Genomic DNA, 17,192 nt, shown 5'->3' with positions numbered 1-17,192 from the left:
TGAACTATTTTTTTAAGCAGTAAAGGCAAGTTGGATAGATCTTATAACTGTATTTTACTATTTCTTAAATGTTACTCCATAAATTGAAATTCGCTTTTCAATTAGATTCTTTTTTTTCAACCATCACAGACACATTCAGCAATATACAGTGTCAAAAAATGTAAGGTAATCTAATGAAACTGGAGCATCCCAGAGTAAACCCACGCAACCTGAGAAATGCAACCTCAGAGAATAAACTTCTGAAACAAGAGCTTCTTCTTTCTGTGAGACTGTGGGCTTCATCAGGGTCACCCTGGAAGTGGGAAGTAAGTTGAGGGAATGGTGTTAAGGAGAGTGAGCAAAAAAGGGGTGAAGGACAGAGCAGCAGGAGAGAGTACATGGGAGTGTTAGGAGTTCAGGGTTCCACACAGACTTCTTTGGTTTGCTTTGCAACTTTTTTACCCTGTTTGTTAATGGTCATTATTCTCCCCATCAGTTCATCTGTATTTCCTCATATCAACGGCCTCCAGAGCATGCTTTTTAATGACAATGAAAATAAAGTCTTATCTATCTGTCTATCTATGCTTGGTGGTGTGAAGAGACTCTACCCTATCCAACTGGAGTTTTCCCTTCCTTCCTTCTTCCTGTGCCAGCAGCAGCACTGCCTTGAGGCATCTTGACTTTTCCATGTTGTCTTTGGCTTGGGTCAGTGCGGTTGTGATTTTGGATGTCCTCCATTACTTCCTCTCTTTCAGCATAGTCAGCTCTATCTAGGTCATTGACCTTTAGGTCAGTCTTCAGCGCCGCAGCCCCCATCTGTTATTTGCCATGTCATATACTCCTGTCTGAGGAGAATATTATTTTCTTGTGCCAGTTTCTGCTTCTTGTTGAGGTAGTACAGACTGGCACAGGCACAGCTGCCTGTGTCCTCTGATGAGTCTTTTGTCCATTACTTGTGTCCACTTCTAAGATCCCTCTTACACAGGAAAGAAGTGGGGTTATTCATCTTAAGGCAGGATTCATCCTGTTCTTGGAGATTTATTGTCTTCCAAGTGTTGACTGATGGTGTGTGTGCTGACTGGGTTTTTCCTTTGCTGGCGTTTTCACAACCATCTGTTCTTTTTTTAGTGTGGATGCTGACACATGCTCTCTGTTTTTTAAATCTTTATTATGTTTCTTGTTCCGCAGACTTTTTCCTTCGCTAACTACTGCCACAAACTTCGAACAATTTCATCCACCCAAACATCAAAACGTTCAGTTTGATCAGGACATTCCTGCATGTGTACTTTTTTAAGGACCTGGTGACATCGTCGCACCGCTACTTTTCAACCTCATACATTTTCGACTTGATTCGGCTGAACATTTTCACCAGGAAATTGATTTTTGTACTGCTTTTATGAAAGTTATGACGTTCAGTTAAGAACAAACACCACCATCCACAGTGACTATACATTTATATCAAAACTTCTGTAAAGCAGTTTCAAAAGCAACTGAGCACTATAACTGCCACGTAGAGAGGATGTATTGCGGGACTGCTGCATTAGTTGTTGCTAGGTTTAGCTAATAAGATGTCTACGGAGCATACATTCTTCATGCCATATGGATATTCTCACTGAGGCTGCAGTGCAATCGCAATCAGAGGAAATGTATGCACATTCCATTTTTCACCACAGTCTGGGGACATTATCATATAAGTTCAACTGTACAGTAAAGATCCTGTGGGGGAGAGAATTTCAGAGATAGTGTCACAGAAGCCTGTGTAGAGACTCATCATTCTGGATTAGCACAAGTGCTGCCAGTGACTTTTCTGCAACGTAGCCACTGAGCTAAACAGTGTTGTTTCATAAATGCTGGAATCCTCCTGTGTGACTGTATAGGCTTAGAGATCCTCAAGTCAGAGGACAAAGAAAGCCTCAAAGCAGCAGATGGAGAAGAGATGGAATGGAGAGAGAGGAATGAGCGGAGGGTCAGGGAAGAAAAGATGAGATTTGCATGGTGAAAAACTGTCTGCTTAATATAGTTACATCCAAATCTGTGTGGGGGCTCTCAGCTTATCAATCCTCCAACCATACGGTTTAATTCTTAGCTGCCTTTTCATGATCTCTGCAAACTAAAGGGGAAAAGAAGTTTAGAGAGTCCTAAATATAGGTTGCGTAATATCGAGCGTTTCCACAGATAGAAGGCTCTGGATTATCAGTCGCTGCTTCACAAATGCAGTGAACTGTGGAGTAATTACAAAGAAATTTAGATAATGTGTTTATGTTTCTGCACGGGTGATTAATGTGGAAATTCAGAGAGTAGGCTCTACATGATTCCACAGGGGAGTATGTATGCACATAAACTGGGGAAAAAATGACTTCCATGTAAATAAATACACAGATCTATCATTTCAATTTATGCATAACTCCCTTCTTCTTGACTGCCTGAGTCTTATTTATATTCCATAGCTGTCCGCTTTCCTGTGAGCATGTGTTTTCTGTGTGAAGGTGCTGTGTATGTTAAGGAGGAAGACAGAGTAGGGAGCAGGTAAAGAAGCATCTACCTCTTTGATGAGGGCCATGAAGCGGTTCCCGAAGCGCCAAGGCTTGTGTCGGTTGCACTGTAATGAGCTGACGGTGATCTGCTGAGACTGCTGCACAGCCACGGCCACCACATGTACAGCATCGTACATCAGCGCGGCGTCCGTCTGCAAGCCAAGACAGAGGGGGTAGAAACAGAGCGTTATTAATATGGAATGCGGCACACGACAAATCACTGCGGCCTGGCAGGATGAAATCTGGCCAGAATCAGAGACATATCAATACCATGATGTCTCACTCAACGCTTCATATCAAAACACATATGTGTGGATCTACATCTTGTCATGTTGTGGACATAATGGCCATAAATATTTGATGATTTCACTGTTGACATATTACCCTCTGACAGGAGACTGCCAAGCTTATAGCAGGAATCCTGATTGTATTATGCAGGATAAAATAATGTAACGCATCTAAGAGAAAAAATAAGAACGAACAACACTTTTTTTTTTACAATATCCAAACAGTTGCAGATTTACATATATGCAACTAACATGTTCAACCCATATTAAAAAAGGATAATAGCCGATTTAAAGACACTATATATCTATATGTCCATCTGTATGTGGAACACATACCACCAGGTAGGATGAACACAACATTTCTAACTTCACTCTGCACCATAGACTGTTTATAAAAAGCTCGGCACACAGCGTCCAGCACACAAACAATAAAAAGTGATGGTACATTGTAGAACTGTTCAAGGAGACCTCACTAATGACAATTTATAATTCTGAAGGAGCTCCAGAGCATTGACACAGGTCAAGAAAACAGTCCATTCCAAACAGGCAGGTTTAGAACGTGCACTGCACTACTGAATCAAAATACATGGAATAAACGAATGGTTGATAATTACTTTACTTGGGTTTAAATGGAGCAATTCTTTCAAGGACTTTATTTTCGGAAAATCAACAGCTCATGATACAGAGTTAATTCCTTGTGCTAATATAAGGGTAATGTAATACTTTAGAACATACTCAGCTCTAATTTACAGAACAAAGCGCAGTAAAGTGTGTAACTTGAAATACACGTGGGAGCATGATGCTTAAGAAATCCATGTCTGCACTACTGGAAGCACAACATATACACTGAAAACACTCCTATCATTGGTCAATAATATTCGTATTTAGTAAACCGACAATAGACAAGGTTAAGCTAATGAAATAAACCCCTAAAAGTTTCTGAGACACTGACTGTGTGCTACAAGCATCTACTGTCTCCATATATTAATATAATAAAGTCTTGACAGCACCAGTCAGTCCAAAGGGGAGTGTTACTGACACTAGAAGTGCCAGTCATCCACGCTTCACGAGAGAAGTCCATAGTTCTGCAGTTCATCAAAAAAAGGAAGAAGAAAAAAAAAATCAAATTAGTGTTTGTCTCGCTTGATTGAAAAGCAATCAAAACAGCTCTCCACAGTTGTTGCATGGAAATCATGTCCTAGGGTGTCTTGTGCTTTGGAAAGCTTCGTCCTGCAAGATTCTGTCCTTAACCTGTTATTACCCGTTGTTTTTTCCTTATCTGAGCCATGATTGAACGTTGGAATAAGACTGCAGCTTAAGATGCTCTCTGGCTATAATAACACTTCAGTGGCTATTTGACATGCATGTGTGTGTATATGTGTTACATGTGTGTGTGTAGCTGTATCTATATGCATGGGAGATGTCCAGAGATGTTTCAGAATCAATCACAGTCAATAAGTTTGCCTTCTTGAAATTCAGACTGGCTTCAGCGTGTGCCTGCAGGAGTGAGATATTAATAATCAGCACTTGTTGAAGGAAAGGCACTGAGTATTGTTGCAGAGTGGCTGTCACCTCGAAGTTGTTAAGCGTGCATGCTTGTGGTTAGAACCAATACCTGGTTCCGTTTTTCAGAAACAGGTGTCAAGCAGTGATAGGACCGACATGATCCTTTTTGACTTCAGAGTTATTAAAGGAGCAGTCGATGCTGGTTACAGATCTACTCATGCTGCATGTTGAACTGTCGAGCATCTTGTGTGCAGGTGGAGAGTGTTGGGAATACTAAGATCAGTTTCTGATTGATGTCAAAAATGATTCATATTCTGGGATGCAGGACTGGATTTTACTTAAAGACTAACAAAATGGCAAAACAAATGAAAGTATTCACACCCCCCCTGGAGGGCAAGAGCTTGGTTGTTTCATGGAAACCTGCTAATTCAGATGTGATATTTATTGTGGCTGTAATGGGAAATTGCAGCCTTATGATGGGAGTATAGGATCATTTCTAGAAATGTAAACTTATTAACAATCCTCTGTGATTTCCCTGGTTGATGTGGGGACTCTTCAGTGGAATAATTGTGTATTTACTCACAGAGACAAAAGCTTTTTACTTTAAGTAGAAATTCATAGAACTTTTGATTTAAACATTTGAAGCTACCATCAACTGAACCATTTCAACAGTGAGGACTGGAAGAAATTGAAGATAGATCCAAAAATGAGAAAACATTGAGGTTTCTTCTTTGAATCCATGTTGCCACAATCAAAACTATCAATTGCCACATCATGTCTCCTGAAGGTTGTAAAGTTATTACTTTCCGAGAAGAACCGAGAGCTGACATTGTTCATCAGGTTCTTTTCAAGGAAGCTCAGTTTCATGACCAATTGCTGCTTTTCTGACAGTCTTTGAAACCAGCATTCACAAACTGACTTTTGTCCAACACTCATTTATGTGTTTGGTTGAAAAGGAGTTCAGGGTGACTGCCTGCTTCATTGCAGCCAGTCCTTCCCTCAGTGGTGCGAGCAGGCGCTGTCGCTCTGTGATGTTCACACTGCCATCCATTCTCTCCATTTTAAACTGCACAGGCCCGCAGGGACCTCATAATAGCAATGTGACACCCTGTCAGTCAATCACAGCACTGATACTGCGAGCAGGGGGAAGCCAGCAGGATTAGCTGGGCACTGGAAGTGAACTATATTCTCACCCACACAGCTGGGACTTGGCTGGCTTCACTTCACGATGATGATGATGTGTATTTTGGGGGTTTAACAAAAGCCTAAGCCGACAAAAAGATATTCCAGCCGAAGCATTTCAGTCGATACAGTGTCAAAGTTAAAGAAGTATTTCACGAATTAAACACGCTCTTAATTAAAATGAGCATCCAAATGTGTTGGGTGGCGTGCGGGAGTGAATGGAGATGAGCGCGAGGCTTGCTGGAGGAGTTCTGGCAGCAGAGATTTGTGTGCCTTTCTCCTTCTCCCCGGTGCAAGCCTCACAAGTACCCGTCAGGCAGACTCGCAAATGATTTAGCAACACCGACACTTCACTCTATAAACATCTCATTAAAATCAATTATGTCACTCCTGAATGAAATTAAAGCTAAACGCTTTAAAAGCTGCTTTTCCCTTGTGTCAGCCAATACGAACATTACCCCTGACGCTGTCTATTTCTCCAGCTTATTGTTGCCGCCTCTCTCTCTCTCTACCTCTCACACACACGCGCACTCGCACACACACGCACACACACACATAAACTACACTCTAACCAGCTAATCAACTCTGCCCTGGAAACAAAGTGGTAAGAAATAGCATTCACCCAGACTGGGCAGGGGTTATTTACTGATGCTGATATGCACCATGGCCTTTGTAAACTGTAACTTTGAACTGACGTGAGGATTAAGGTTCTGAAGACCGATGAAACACCAGCACTGTGAATTTTGACAATGCACTGTCAGTTTTTTTTTGCAGAAACATTCTCTTACTGCCACCTTTTCATTAACCATGATAGGTTTCCAAGCCAAACAATTTGAATGATGCCAGCAGTCTCTCGTCTGCCTGCCACGTCCTCTGAGAACTGAAAATGAACATAACCTTTCAATACGTCACTGTTCTCTGTTGTCGTGACAGGTTTGTCTACATCAACAGGCGTGTATGAAAAAGTTAATAACTCACCAAGACAAAAAGGTACATCCTTCACTCTATTCCTATTTGCACACTTTAAATGAATCATTTTTTATTATTATTCAGATATTGTTGCATAAATATATATGCAGAAAGTATAAAACTGGAAAACCCTTTATTTGATCCTGTGTATAACTATATCTTCTAGATTAACACTTGATTAATAATGATGAAAATGTATTGCTGTACATGTTTTTGTCAGAATTGTGTCAGTGATGTTGCAGGTAATAGATGTTCCAACATATGGAACAGACAGACTGAGGTGGATGCTCGCCCTTCTTTAAATTCTGACATGGAAGACGGTGATGGATTTATCCTGAAGTTCCTCTCAGAAAGCAGGACACGAGGCCGATAGCAGGCTTTTCAGAAAAAACATGAAGGAGGAGGTGGTGGGGGTGGGAGCTATCTTTAAGGCTCATTCCTAACGCGGTGAAGGGTGGAGCTCTGCTGGTCACGCAGAAAGCTGTGGTCACACTGCTCTGGCTCTTTTGATTGAAACATAAACACCCTGAGAGATGAGGGCACACTCAGCAACAAGTCAAGGAAAGCAGGCGAGTGTGTGTGCGTGTGTGTGTGAGAGGGAGATTTAACACTAGCCCTCTCTCCCTCTCTCCTCTCTCCTACTTGGAGGGATTAAAAATTGAGCATGTTTTGTTCTCTTTTGGAATCTCTTAGAGGTCTTAGTCATGACTAGGTCACTCAGTGCCATCAGCTTTTCTTGCTATTCTCAGCACTGTACACACAAGCTGCACTGATATGTCATACATTATTTTATCCTGTGCATAGCAGCATATTCTCTGGTGTCAGGAGGGACAGAGAGCTGGGCTGAGAGTGAATTAGATACCTGCTCCTATCTCTTCTTCTCTTCTCACATCCTAATGTAAGGACTAACTCACTATCTGGAGATATTAGTCATTTCACAGAAAATGACCCAGATAACTGAAACATGCAGGCGGACTAACACAGGACAGCATTCAGCACCAGACTTCAAGAACCAATTGAATTTCAATAAACCCACCAAAGCTTTATAAGAGCAATTTTTATTTTACAGAATTATGTAGGAAAACCCATTATATTCTTCTCAACCAGAAACTGTTTCATTGCAAAGAAAGAAACTGACAGTGGTAAATACAGGTCTAACAAAAATATAGAATAGTTGTGTTGTTTTGAATATGATATGCCTAAATATGGGGAAATGAAATAAGAGTGCATTTTCAGTAGTTATCCTGTGATGTGTCTCAGAAGTGCAACCAGAAAAGCCATTTTCCATTTCTCATTATTTTCAGAATGATAAAGAGATGGTTTTAGCTCAGAGTGATGCCTACAAAGGCCAGAGCTTAACAGATATCTAATACCCAGATACACTAAAAACAAATAAATATCCTGAAATACATCAGAGACACAGACCTGTGTCCCCAGTGCACCTATAAAACTGTGTTGGCTCCCAAATCAGCAGAGCTGAAGCCATAAAAACATGATGTAACTGAACCTAAATGCTGAACTCCTGCCTCCCCCATCTACAATCGTCCCTGTAGCTCAGTTTAAAGAGCAATGCAACACCCTGTTTCAGCGTCAACCCGCCTCTGTTGCATATTCATAAATATATGGTTCAAATCCAGAGCACATCCTCCTCCCACTGTTACCCTGACGACCACTGACCCTCCCTCCCATCTCCACCCCATGTTTCATACTTGTCCCCGAAACAAAGAAGCTATTAATAAATAAATATTTCCCCAGTTACAGCTCGAGCATTGCTCGGTATGTTTCAAACTACAACTGCAAATGAAAAATACACATGTCACCATCCCTGTCAAGGTCTGGCTGGAGGATGTTCTTATTGAGTTGTTGTTCAGCTGCAGGGAATCTTTAGGGATTGTGCAAAAAGACAGTCACGTCTTCCCCTTCACTGACTTTCCATTACACTTTATTGTTTATTGTCACAACAAGACTAAAATTAGTTTTCTGTCAGATACTTACAAACAAATATGTAACAGATGCTTTGTAAATCACAACATGATGGAGTATGCAAAAATACAATTTTGATATTATGACACTGACAGGATGCTACACAAATGAACCGATTAACAGGTTGATGCTGTTTGATAAATTAAAACCCACCTTGTGAATATACAGCACAGATGGATTATTTGCAGCAGCTAAGTCAGAGCGATGGCATGTGCATGTATGAGGATAAACAACATACATTGAATACTGTAAGGACCAGTGTGGCGTGTACTTAAACAACAAACGTGAGGCACCAGACACGAGATTGAACGAATCCTGCAAAGCTGTGGTGACTGAAAGACCTTGAGCATCGACACTGAAAGGACGTGTGCACCCTGACAGCCACAAGCAAGCTGCTCCTACACAGGGGGTCGGGTGGTTTTAACAGGCCTTTAGTAAAAATGCTAATAAAAATAAAACCACAGGTGTTACATTTGAAGCTAAGAAACGCTTTGGAAGTGACTGCATTAAACTCCCCTACAACAACTCCACAGCATTATTTGTGATTTGTGTTGGAGGTATTTCTGAAGGAAGAATAGCAGGAGTGTGGATTTCATGTGAAGTTTCACAGCTGAAGTGTGAAGTTTTGTCGTTCTTAAGTTTCACATTCGCCGAGCTCTCACTTCTTCCATGAAAAACATCGACACGAGCAGCGGATGTGTAAAGTGTTGCTGCAGGTCCGAGCTGTATGAGAGTTTCTCCCTTTTTTAATCAGTATGTCCAATGATGTCAGTCAGAAACTGAGAACTGGGCTCACATACAGAGGAATCTAAGATGAAATATCATAAATCAATCTATGTTTTTGTCCTGCAGGATTGACAAGATAATTATTCATACCAGGCAGTTTTCCTCATATTTGAAAATGTCACTTATATTTCTGTCTCTTAATTATTTTAATACAATGTTACTTATGAATGGAATTTATTTAGTAAATTAATCCTTGAAAATAAATGTATCACAATTATACATCGACTGTAAAACCTCAGCTAACAACAGGAGAACATAAGTTGCACTATAAATATGCACAATTAATCTACTTAAAATTTTCAGGTAATGAGGATTATCATTTTCAGTTGGCTAATAATTTGGTTTTTTTTTCAGGAAATATTTATTTTATTTTATTGCTTTTTTCCCCTCAGTTTTGTGAGAACAGCACTTGTTTTCCTGAGTGTTTTTGAGTGTCTCTTGTGCTCTGATGTGGCAGAAATGACACATCTAAAGAAGATGAATATGTTTATTAAAAATGTATTTCTTTATTTAATAAAAAAGGTGTTTTTCAGAGCAGACATTTTGTCAAGAAAAATAAAAAAGCAAATCAAACAAGACTGTTAAACTATAGTTGAAAAATAAATGTAAAATATAATATTAAAAATATATAGTCATGTAGAATTATAAAAAACCTCAAAGATTCACTTGAGAGATGTGAGCTTTCATTTGCTTTGAAAAAAGACCCGCTTCATTTTTTCAGCTGGGGCCTCACATGTGATGTTCACAGAATCAGGCTGAAATGTTTTTGGCTTCTTTATGACTGTCAGAGACGATCTGCCACACTGGTGTGTGTGTGTGTGTGTGTGTGTGTACACCAGCTCTGTGTCCTCTTTAGCCTGAAATTCACTCGTGAAAGCAACATGAATAAAATGCCTGGATCTACTGACAGCTGACTTGATTGTATTGTTTCCAAAAGTAATTATTTTGCGTTTGCAGATAGTGAAAAGAGAGAGAGGGGGTTGATCCACTGCCTCTTCACTTGAGGTCACCGTTACTATTTTACTGGAGCTGGATTCACTTTGTAGTTGTTCTTGTTTGCATTTTGTGTTATTAGACATCTGATGAATATTCTGATCGTAGCTAAAAAAACAACAAAATTAAAACAGCTAAAAACATGTTACCACATAACGCCATGTGCACATGAGTGTGTTTTCTTTTAAAAATGTTAATCATCTAGCATTTTATCTCCATAAGAAATAATCTCCATCTATTCTATCACACCCAAACTATGGTAAGAGAAAGAGCAAAAATGTGTTAACCGTTACTGACAGTAAGAGGTAGCACCACTTCCAGCACCTCCTGCTGATAGTCGAGTCATGTTACTGATAAGGACCAATCAGGAAGCGAATGAAGGTGACTGCATCCTAGTTTCCAAAAGTCTCAATTTCTGCCCTTGCAGAGTAAAACATGGCCCTTTCAAATTAAAGTATGACCAGCAGTGTTTCCCAAAGTCACTGGACACTGGACACCAGGCTTTAACATCTCAAAAGTGATGAGTTTTAAAATCTGAAATCTATCAGTGAGCAACGTAAATGACTAACCTGTCATTTTAGTTAAAGAGGAGCTGTGACTGAGCTGCAGCCAGATTATGTGTACATTCCACATTACCCTCATAATGCTGACTTTGCATTTAGGACAACTGATCAATTACATGTTTATGTTTTCAATTTGTGTCTTCAAAGGCCTTTTTTTCTCAGTAATAGAGACATTGGCCTCCAGCTCAAGAAGATGGAATGGGATCTTAATTAAAATGAACCCTGTCAACACATGATGCCTACTTGTCGAAAAACTACTTGAGACATTCAGTAGTTTAATGTCTTTAACTCACAAGACTAACAATGGCAGTTTTGTGGATTATAGATACTTTATTTTATCTTTATTTTTTCTTGAATGTTGAAGGTGCATTCATTTCTAACACATTATAGGCACTGACCCAATACACTGTAAATATCCGGAGAGTATAGAGTTATTAAAAGCTTATTAGAGCTAATAAATGATAAAGCAACATCCCATTCCTGAGCCACTTCCACATCAGTTCTTCTTCTTTGAAAGGCAATGCAGACGTTCACTTTATTAATAGCACAGAGTCACTTTCTTTAACTGTTATCTGCATTCAGATTGTCTTCTGGGAGCTACATGTATAAACGACCACCATAATGCTGCTTTTGTGACCATAAAGATGCTTGATTGTGATGACACCATATTTTTTTTGCAGCTCATCAGTCATCAAACACAATTTATACAAACCAGTCGCCATCAGAACAGCAAGTGAATAACCATGTAACAACCTTTAAAACACAGACAGCACGCAGTGGAACAACAGCAACCACACTACGCACAGCCATGGAACATGTGCACAATCAGCAGCAAGAGGACACAGTGTGCAGAGCATGCAATAAAATCATTCAACACAATTCAACTGCAGCAATAAACAGCGCCTGAGACTGCAACAAAGCAACAGCAGAACAATGCAAGTTCTGCACAACAACTGCTTAGATTGACTAACTCAAAGGAAATGTGTAGTAGAAGAGGACACAAGAGATAATGAAATGAAATCATGTTAGCACATTAATGATGCTGGAACACCTTTTACTACCTTTTATGAGCTCATACAGTTTATGGGAAATTAACTCTTTATTTTCACATTAGCACAAGCAGTGGTGTGCTATGCAGGCTTATGAAAGACTGTCTAAAGGGCAATTCAAGGTTAGTTATTAAATTGTATTTTAATATGTTTGGCTACTAAATACCTAGCCAGTGTGTAGTTGTTTGGGAATGTTTGAAAAGCTTATACTTAGTTTGAGCAAATAGAAATAGATAATACACCTATTTGATTTTTTTCTACATGAGGTCAAATGCTCAGTTTCTTTGTATTTGGGGGTTTGAGCAAGTTTCTCATGCAGCCAGTGGACACAGTCACATGATGGATAGACTCCTGGCAATCCAGCCTGTTTAGAGCAAAATACATTAAATTAACAGTGAAATATGATTTTCAGTATTTGTATTGGTTGTGTATTCAACCATATATACAGTACATACAGTCTATAAATATTGTATGTGAAAAAAAGTCTACATTTTATCAGAATTGTTTATGGTAGTAGGCTATTCAGTATTTATTACATCGAAACAATGTTTAAATTAAAATTAAAAAGGGAAATTAACATGTCAACAATAGCATCAGTTGATCATTTCCAAACTTCTAAAATGAGAAACGTATCCATGACAACAAAGTTCCCCCAACCTCAACTGAGAATTACTTGAACCCAAACAATGATCCTCAAACAAAATCAACTCGTGAAGCTGTTTTTGGAATTGTTTTCTTTCTGCTGGTGGAGGCATCAGTCCAGAGGGAAAAACAATGTTCGGTATTTTGTTGTTTCATTTTGAGGACTTGTCAAAAATTCACCTCCCACCACCTCTACACTTCACTATTAGAGCATGTGATCAGGCTGTCAATCAATCCACAACAAGAACTGGGCCATGTTTCATGAACAAGCTCATATTTGCCTGACAATAGCTTTAAAAAAGTTGAGTTCTGGATAGTAAATGGCGATCTGTGGTAATAATTATGTATGTTTAATGTAAAGAATTAAAAGTATAGGTTGGAATCTTTGGATGTTTAGAAAGGTTTGTGACATGGTGAAGTCAAAGTTACTAAGAGTAAAAGTTAGTTGTTGCATTTTATGTTCAATTCAATAGTTAAGCAGCCAAATGTGTTTTTTTCTAAATATATTAAGTCATAAATATTGTATAATATTAAGATGTATTACAAAGTGTATACAATAACATTAAGTATAATGCAGAATGCTGTTGGAAATAATAACTAACCGTTGGCTGTGTTAATAAGCTACAGAGCAATAGTTGGTATTGATCACCATATCTCTTTTTTTTTTAAATGACTGTATGCAGCCATGACCCAGATACACGTATCTGCATATATCCATTTTATATATTTATTTCTTATTCAATGTTCATGCCCCAAAATAAACTCAAGCAGAGAAAAACAGTCTGATCCTTCTCTCCAACATCGGCAGTAACACCATTAAAGAGATGACAGTGACAGTGAGAGAGAGAAGAAAGAGCATGTCACTTATTCCCTCCATTAGTTTCATTAGTGCAGGAGGATGAGGCAGATTAAGACCGCAGCGGGTTGGATGATGATGCGATTTGGCAGGGTTATCTGTTATTCCAGGCCCGGCCATTTTGGCGCCTCTGGTTTGGCTGGGTTATAATGTGATGTGATGCCCGGGCCCTCGGGGGCTGCACTGCTGTTGCTACCAGCCTCTCTGATTAAAATCTGCTCTCACCAGCCAGCCTCAGTCTGGATGCCCTCATGCTCCCCTCTCATTTCCATCCAATACTGTGTAGCTTTCACTTCCCATCCCACATGATGTCACAGAGAGGGGCCGGGGACTTTAAGAGGCCAGACGTCTCAGACGCACACACCCGTGTTGTCGAGGAGGTGAAATAAAAATATAAAAATATTTAAATGAACATTTTAAATGAACCGATGGCAGTAAAATACACATCACAATTATTCTTTATCTAAAAGGAAACAGTGGTCCAGGTCACAGTGTTAAGGTATTGACACAGTGAGAGTTATAATGTGCTTCTCCTCATATAATCTTAATAAGGCCTCAAAGCTGATGGACCTGTCATGCGTTTTGCATAACCATGATCCTCTCTGTTTTTAAACCACTGTTATGTCAAGTGAATGTTTGCTGTCATACATTGTTTGCAAGTTGTGGTACTTTACACATACTGTATATCCACATGTTTTAACTGGATGTTTGCATTCATGTGATGACTGCATTTGCTTTGTTTCCCTGCACTGATTATTGTGTGCAAACTGAATGCTATGGCTGTGAACATGATAGGCGATGCTCAACTGATCAGATCAGTAGCACCTGCAATTTTAAAAACATATTTATTCATGTAAATTATTGGGAAAATTACAAATATAAGTGGCAAACTCTATGGATGAAATCCACTATATCACACAATGATATTTGAGGTATATTTACACAAAGGAAATACAGATGACATAATCTCAGCATCCTAAATGGGAGGAACGACCCTAAGCACCGTGGTGGTGGTGGCAGTGAGGTAAAAGAACGCTTCATTGAAATCATTTCAGTTGCATTTTAATCCATCTTCAAGCTGCACTTCAGTTTGGGTTAAAACGGCTGACTACATCAACAGTGTGACGGCTCATGATTTACATACGTAACTGGGACCTGAAGCGTATCTTGCAGGCTTCAAGCGTTCTACTGGGCTCTACTGGCTGCTAAAACCCATTTTAGCCCACAGCAACTACGATGCCTAAATGCATCCAGTGTCAACGGAGGAGTGAGGCTGCAGCTGCTGCTGCAGAGCCGATGTGCTGGTTTTGTTGCATAGCAGGGTTTTCAAGGTCTTAGAGTGCTGCTGCAATTTTCAGGGAACATTTTGGGAGATATGCATATTTGCTTTCCTGGGAGAGTTTGTTGAGAAGGTTCATATCACAGCAAATAATGAGAACAAACATTGAGCTAAGACTCCAGGAAGTTACTGGTCCCTGTCAAAAATACACCGGTGTATAACCCCTCCATAATACTGCACTGTATTTGGAACTTTTTCTGATGATTTGTTTAAACAAACTAAAAATATCAAGATCATTTGATGGCATTGTAAATGAAGTGTTGCTAACTCGATGTTGTTACTATGAGCCACAGCCTGGCTAGCTGGCAGTTTATTTTTTGGTTTTTAGATTTCTTTGTTCACTCCAAGTGTCACTTTGTCCATTGCTGTCCGTACTGACATCAGAGTGCACCTGATGCGTGCATGGCACTCTACATACTTCCTTTGCAGTGGAAATCCCTGCTATACATCACATACATGCAATTAAGCAATCCAATAATATGTTAACAACATAAACAACAGAAAAAATGTCAAACGCTTGTCATCAATGTATGGACACTTTCTGTGATGACTAATTAAAATCTCTCTGCTACTTTCCAAATGGTAAATGATGTTTGAATATCACATTTCAAGTCTTAATGTCCTATTTAAGAACCTACAGGTCACATTCCCCCATTCTCACACACCCGTGCAGCCTTTAGATGACACACACACACACACACACACACACACACACACACACACACACACACACACACACACACACACACACACAGATTGTTTATCCTTAGAAGCAGTTTGGGGTTAGGGCAATTCGACATGCTGACCGGAGGACCTTCTGATGGGCGACCCCTACTATACCTACTGAGCCACAGCTTCTCCTTTGAACGTGACCTTTAACAACATTGTCGTTTTCCCACAAGAAAGAGACTTGGCAACAACATTTAAACATTTAAACCAGCATGAAACATTCAAATCTTACACAGAACAATTCATATCTAATCAAGCTCAAATAAAGCACATTTGGGGGTTTTAATAAATGACTATATCTACCTGACTCTAGGCTTTACTGTTTCAGAGAGTTGGAGTTTGTTACAGCTCTAAAGCAGATAAAGAGGCAAATACAAGGTGAGGGGATATAGAAGGTTATTAGAAGGTCACTGAAATGTGTCCTGAGACCAAACTGGGGACAGTGCTGTGGGTGTTGAGCTACACAAGGTTACACTACTGAAGTCTCCCTGAGCAGCTTCGCCAGATAATGAGACAAGACTAATGCCACTAATTGGGGCTTTAATTGATGGTCTCTGCCTATTGGACAACTTCATGTATTCAAGGTTAGAGCACTTTTCTCACTGTGGAAACGTGACTCAGCCCCTGTCTTTTGTGCAAACAACTCACTCCTGCAGATGTCATGTTACCTATGATTATAGTTGATGTGTGAAGCTAGAGGGCAATGGTGAGTGGTTCACTTACTGTCCAGTGTGGTGTTGAAATGGGACAGACACTGATATGAGGCACGCTGAATGCGGTATGATGCCCAGTGCCTCGTGGTATTTTATAGCGCACTCAGCCCAAAATGCCGCACTGATGAGACAGGTCAGAGGAGAACCGAAAGACTGGTACAAGCTGATGCACAGAGGGATATCTCAGCCAAAAGTAGTTTTGATGATCTACAACAGAGGCGAAAGGGACTTGCAGTATTGTCAGCTTACGACCATGAAGCCAGAGTCGGCAAGTTATCCTAAGAAGTGGACAACAAGGTAAATGGATGGTTCCTACTCTGAAGAATCTTTGTTCATGCTGAGGCAAGTTGGCTCGTATTACACATCATGATATGTGTTCACAACAACTTTAAATAAACCCTGATTTCATTTAGAAAAAAAAAAGAAATTAAAAAGCTGTTCCTGAGAAGAGTGTAACTTTTCAGTGTGGATAAGGCGTCCTTCAGCTGGTAAGAACAGAAAGCATTAACCTTAATGACTTGTGTTTGAATATGAACAATTTGAGTGTCAGATGAGTGCTATCAGATTCCACAAGTGTACGTGTGTCCGGTAAAAAGGTAAAGGCTACGGAGGGAACTGTTGGATACCAATTGGGATTTAAAGTGGCCTCTAAAGTTAGAGCTGATTGTGTCACTCCCTTGCATCACAGTTGAAAATATTGGGAATTCATAAGACCCAATATGCTAGTCGGAAAGAGGCTGAAATTATAGTCACAGAGATGCAGTTAAAAGTTTGAGTGACGTCATGAATCATTGCTTTGTGTCTCTTTAGAACACGACATGGCAGCTGTATTTCTTATTTGTAATTGTTTAGGGCCCACTTGTACAACTACAGGCGTCACTAAGCTCCACTCATTTCCAAAAGCAGGACTCTAAGCTCTGTTGTGTGAAACCATTACTTTACTCTTGGGTGACATTTTGTGAATGAAAGTGCCCGACAAATGGAGCAGAACAAGCAGCCTGACGTGGAAACTTTGTGAAAGGTTCAAACCTCACTAACGTGTATCTCCTCCAATGCTGGTGGGCGTTCATCAAGATAAAATG

The 17,192-nt window shown here is 39.8% G+C and overlaps 1 protein-coding gene across 5 annotated transcripts in view; it reads right to left on the bottom strand.

Moving 5' to 3' along the window:
- The window catches only part of grik2 (glutamate receptor, ionotropic, kainate 2), a 214,171-nt gene that overhangs the window by 78,067 nt on the left and 118,912 nt on the right, over positions 1-17,192 (bottom strand). For all 5 annotated transcript variants that reach the window (XM_020091417.2, XM_069537204.1, XM_069537206.1 and 2 more), the window contains exon 8: positions 2,522-2,665. In XM_020091417.2, coding sequence (XP_019946976.2) covers positions 2,522-2,665 — 144 coding nt within the window. The remainder of the gene's footprint in view (positions 1-2,521; positions 2,666-17,192) is intronic.

Source organism: Paralichthys olivaceus, chromosome 13 (assembly GCF_024713975.1).
Source record: "Paralichthys olivaceus isolate ysfri-2021 chromosome 13, ASM2471397v2, whole genome shotgun sequence".
Taxonomy (NCBI): Eukaryota; Metazoa; Chordata; class Actinopteri; order Pleuronectiformes; family Paralichthyidae; genus Paralichthys; species Paralichthys olivaceus.
This window is presented reverse-complemented; position numbering and strand designations above follow the sequence as displayed.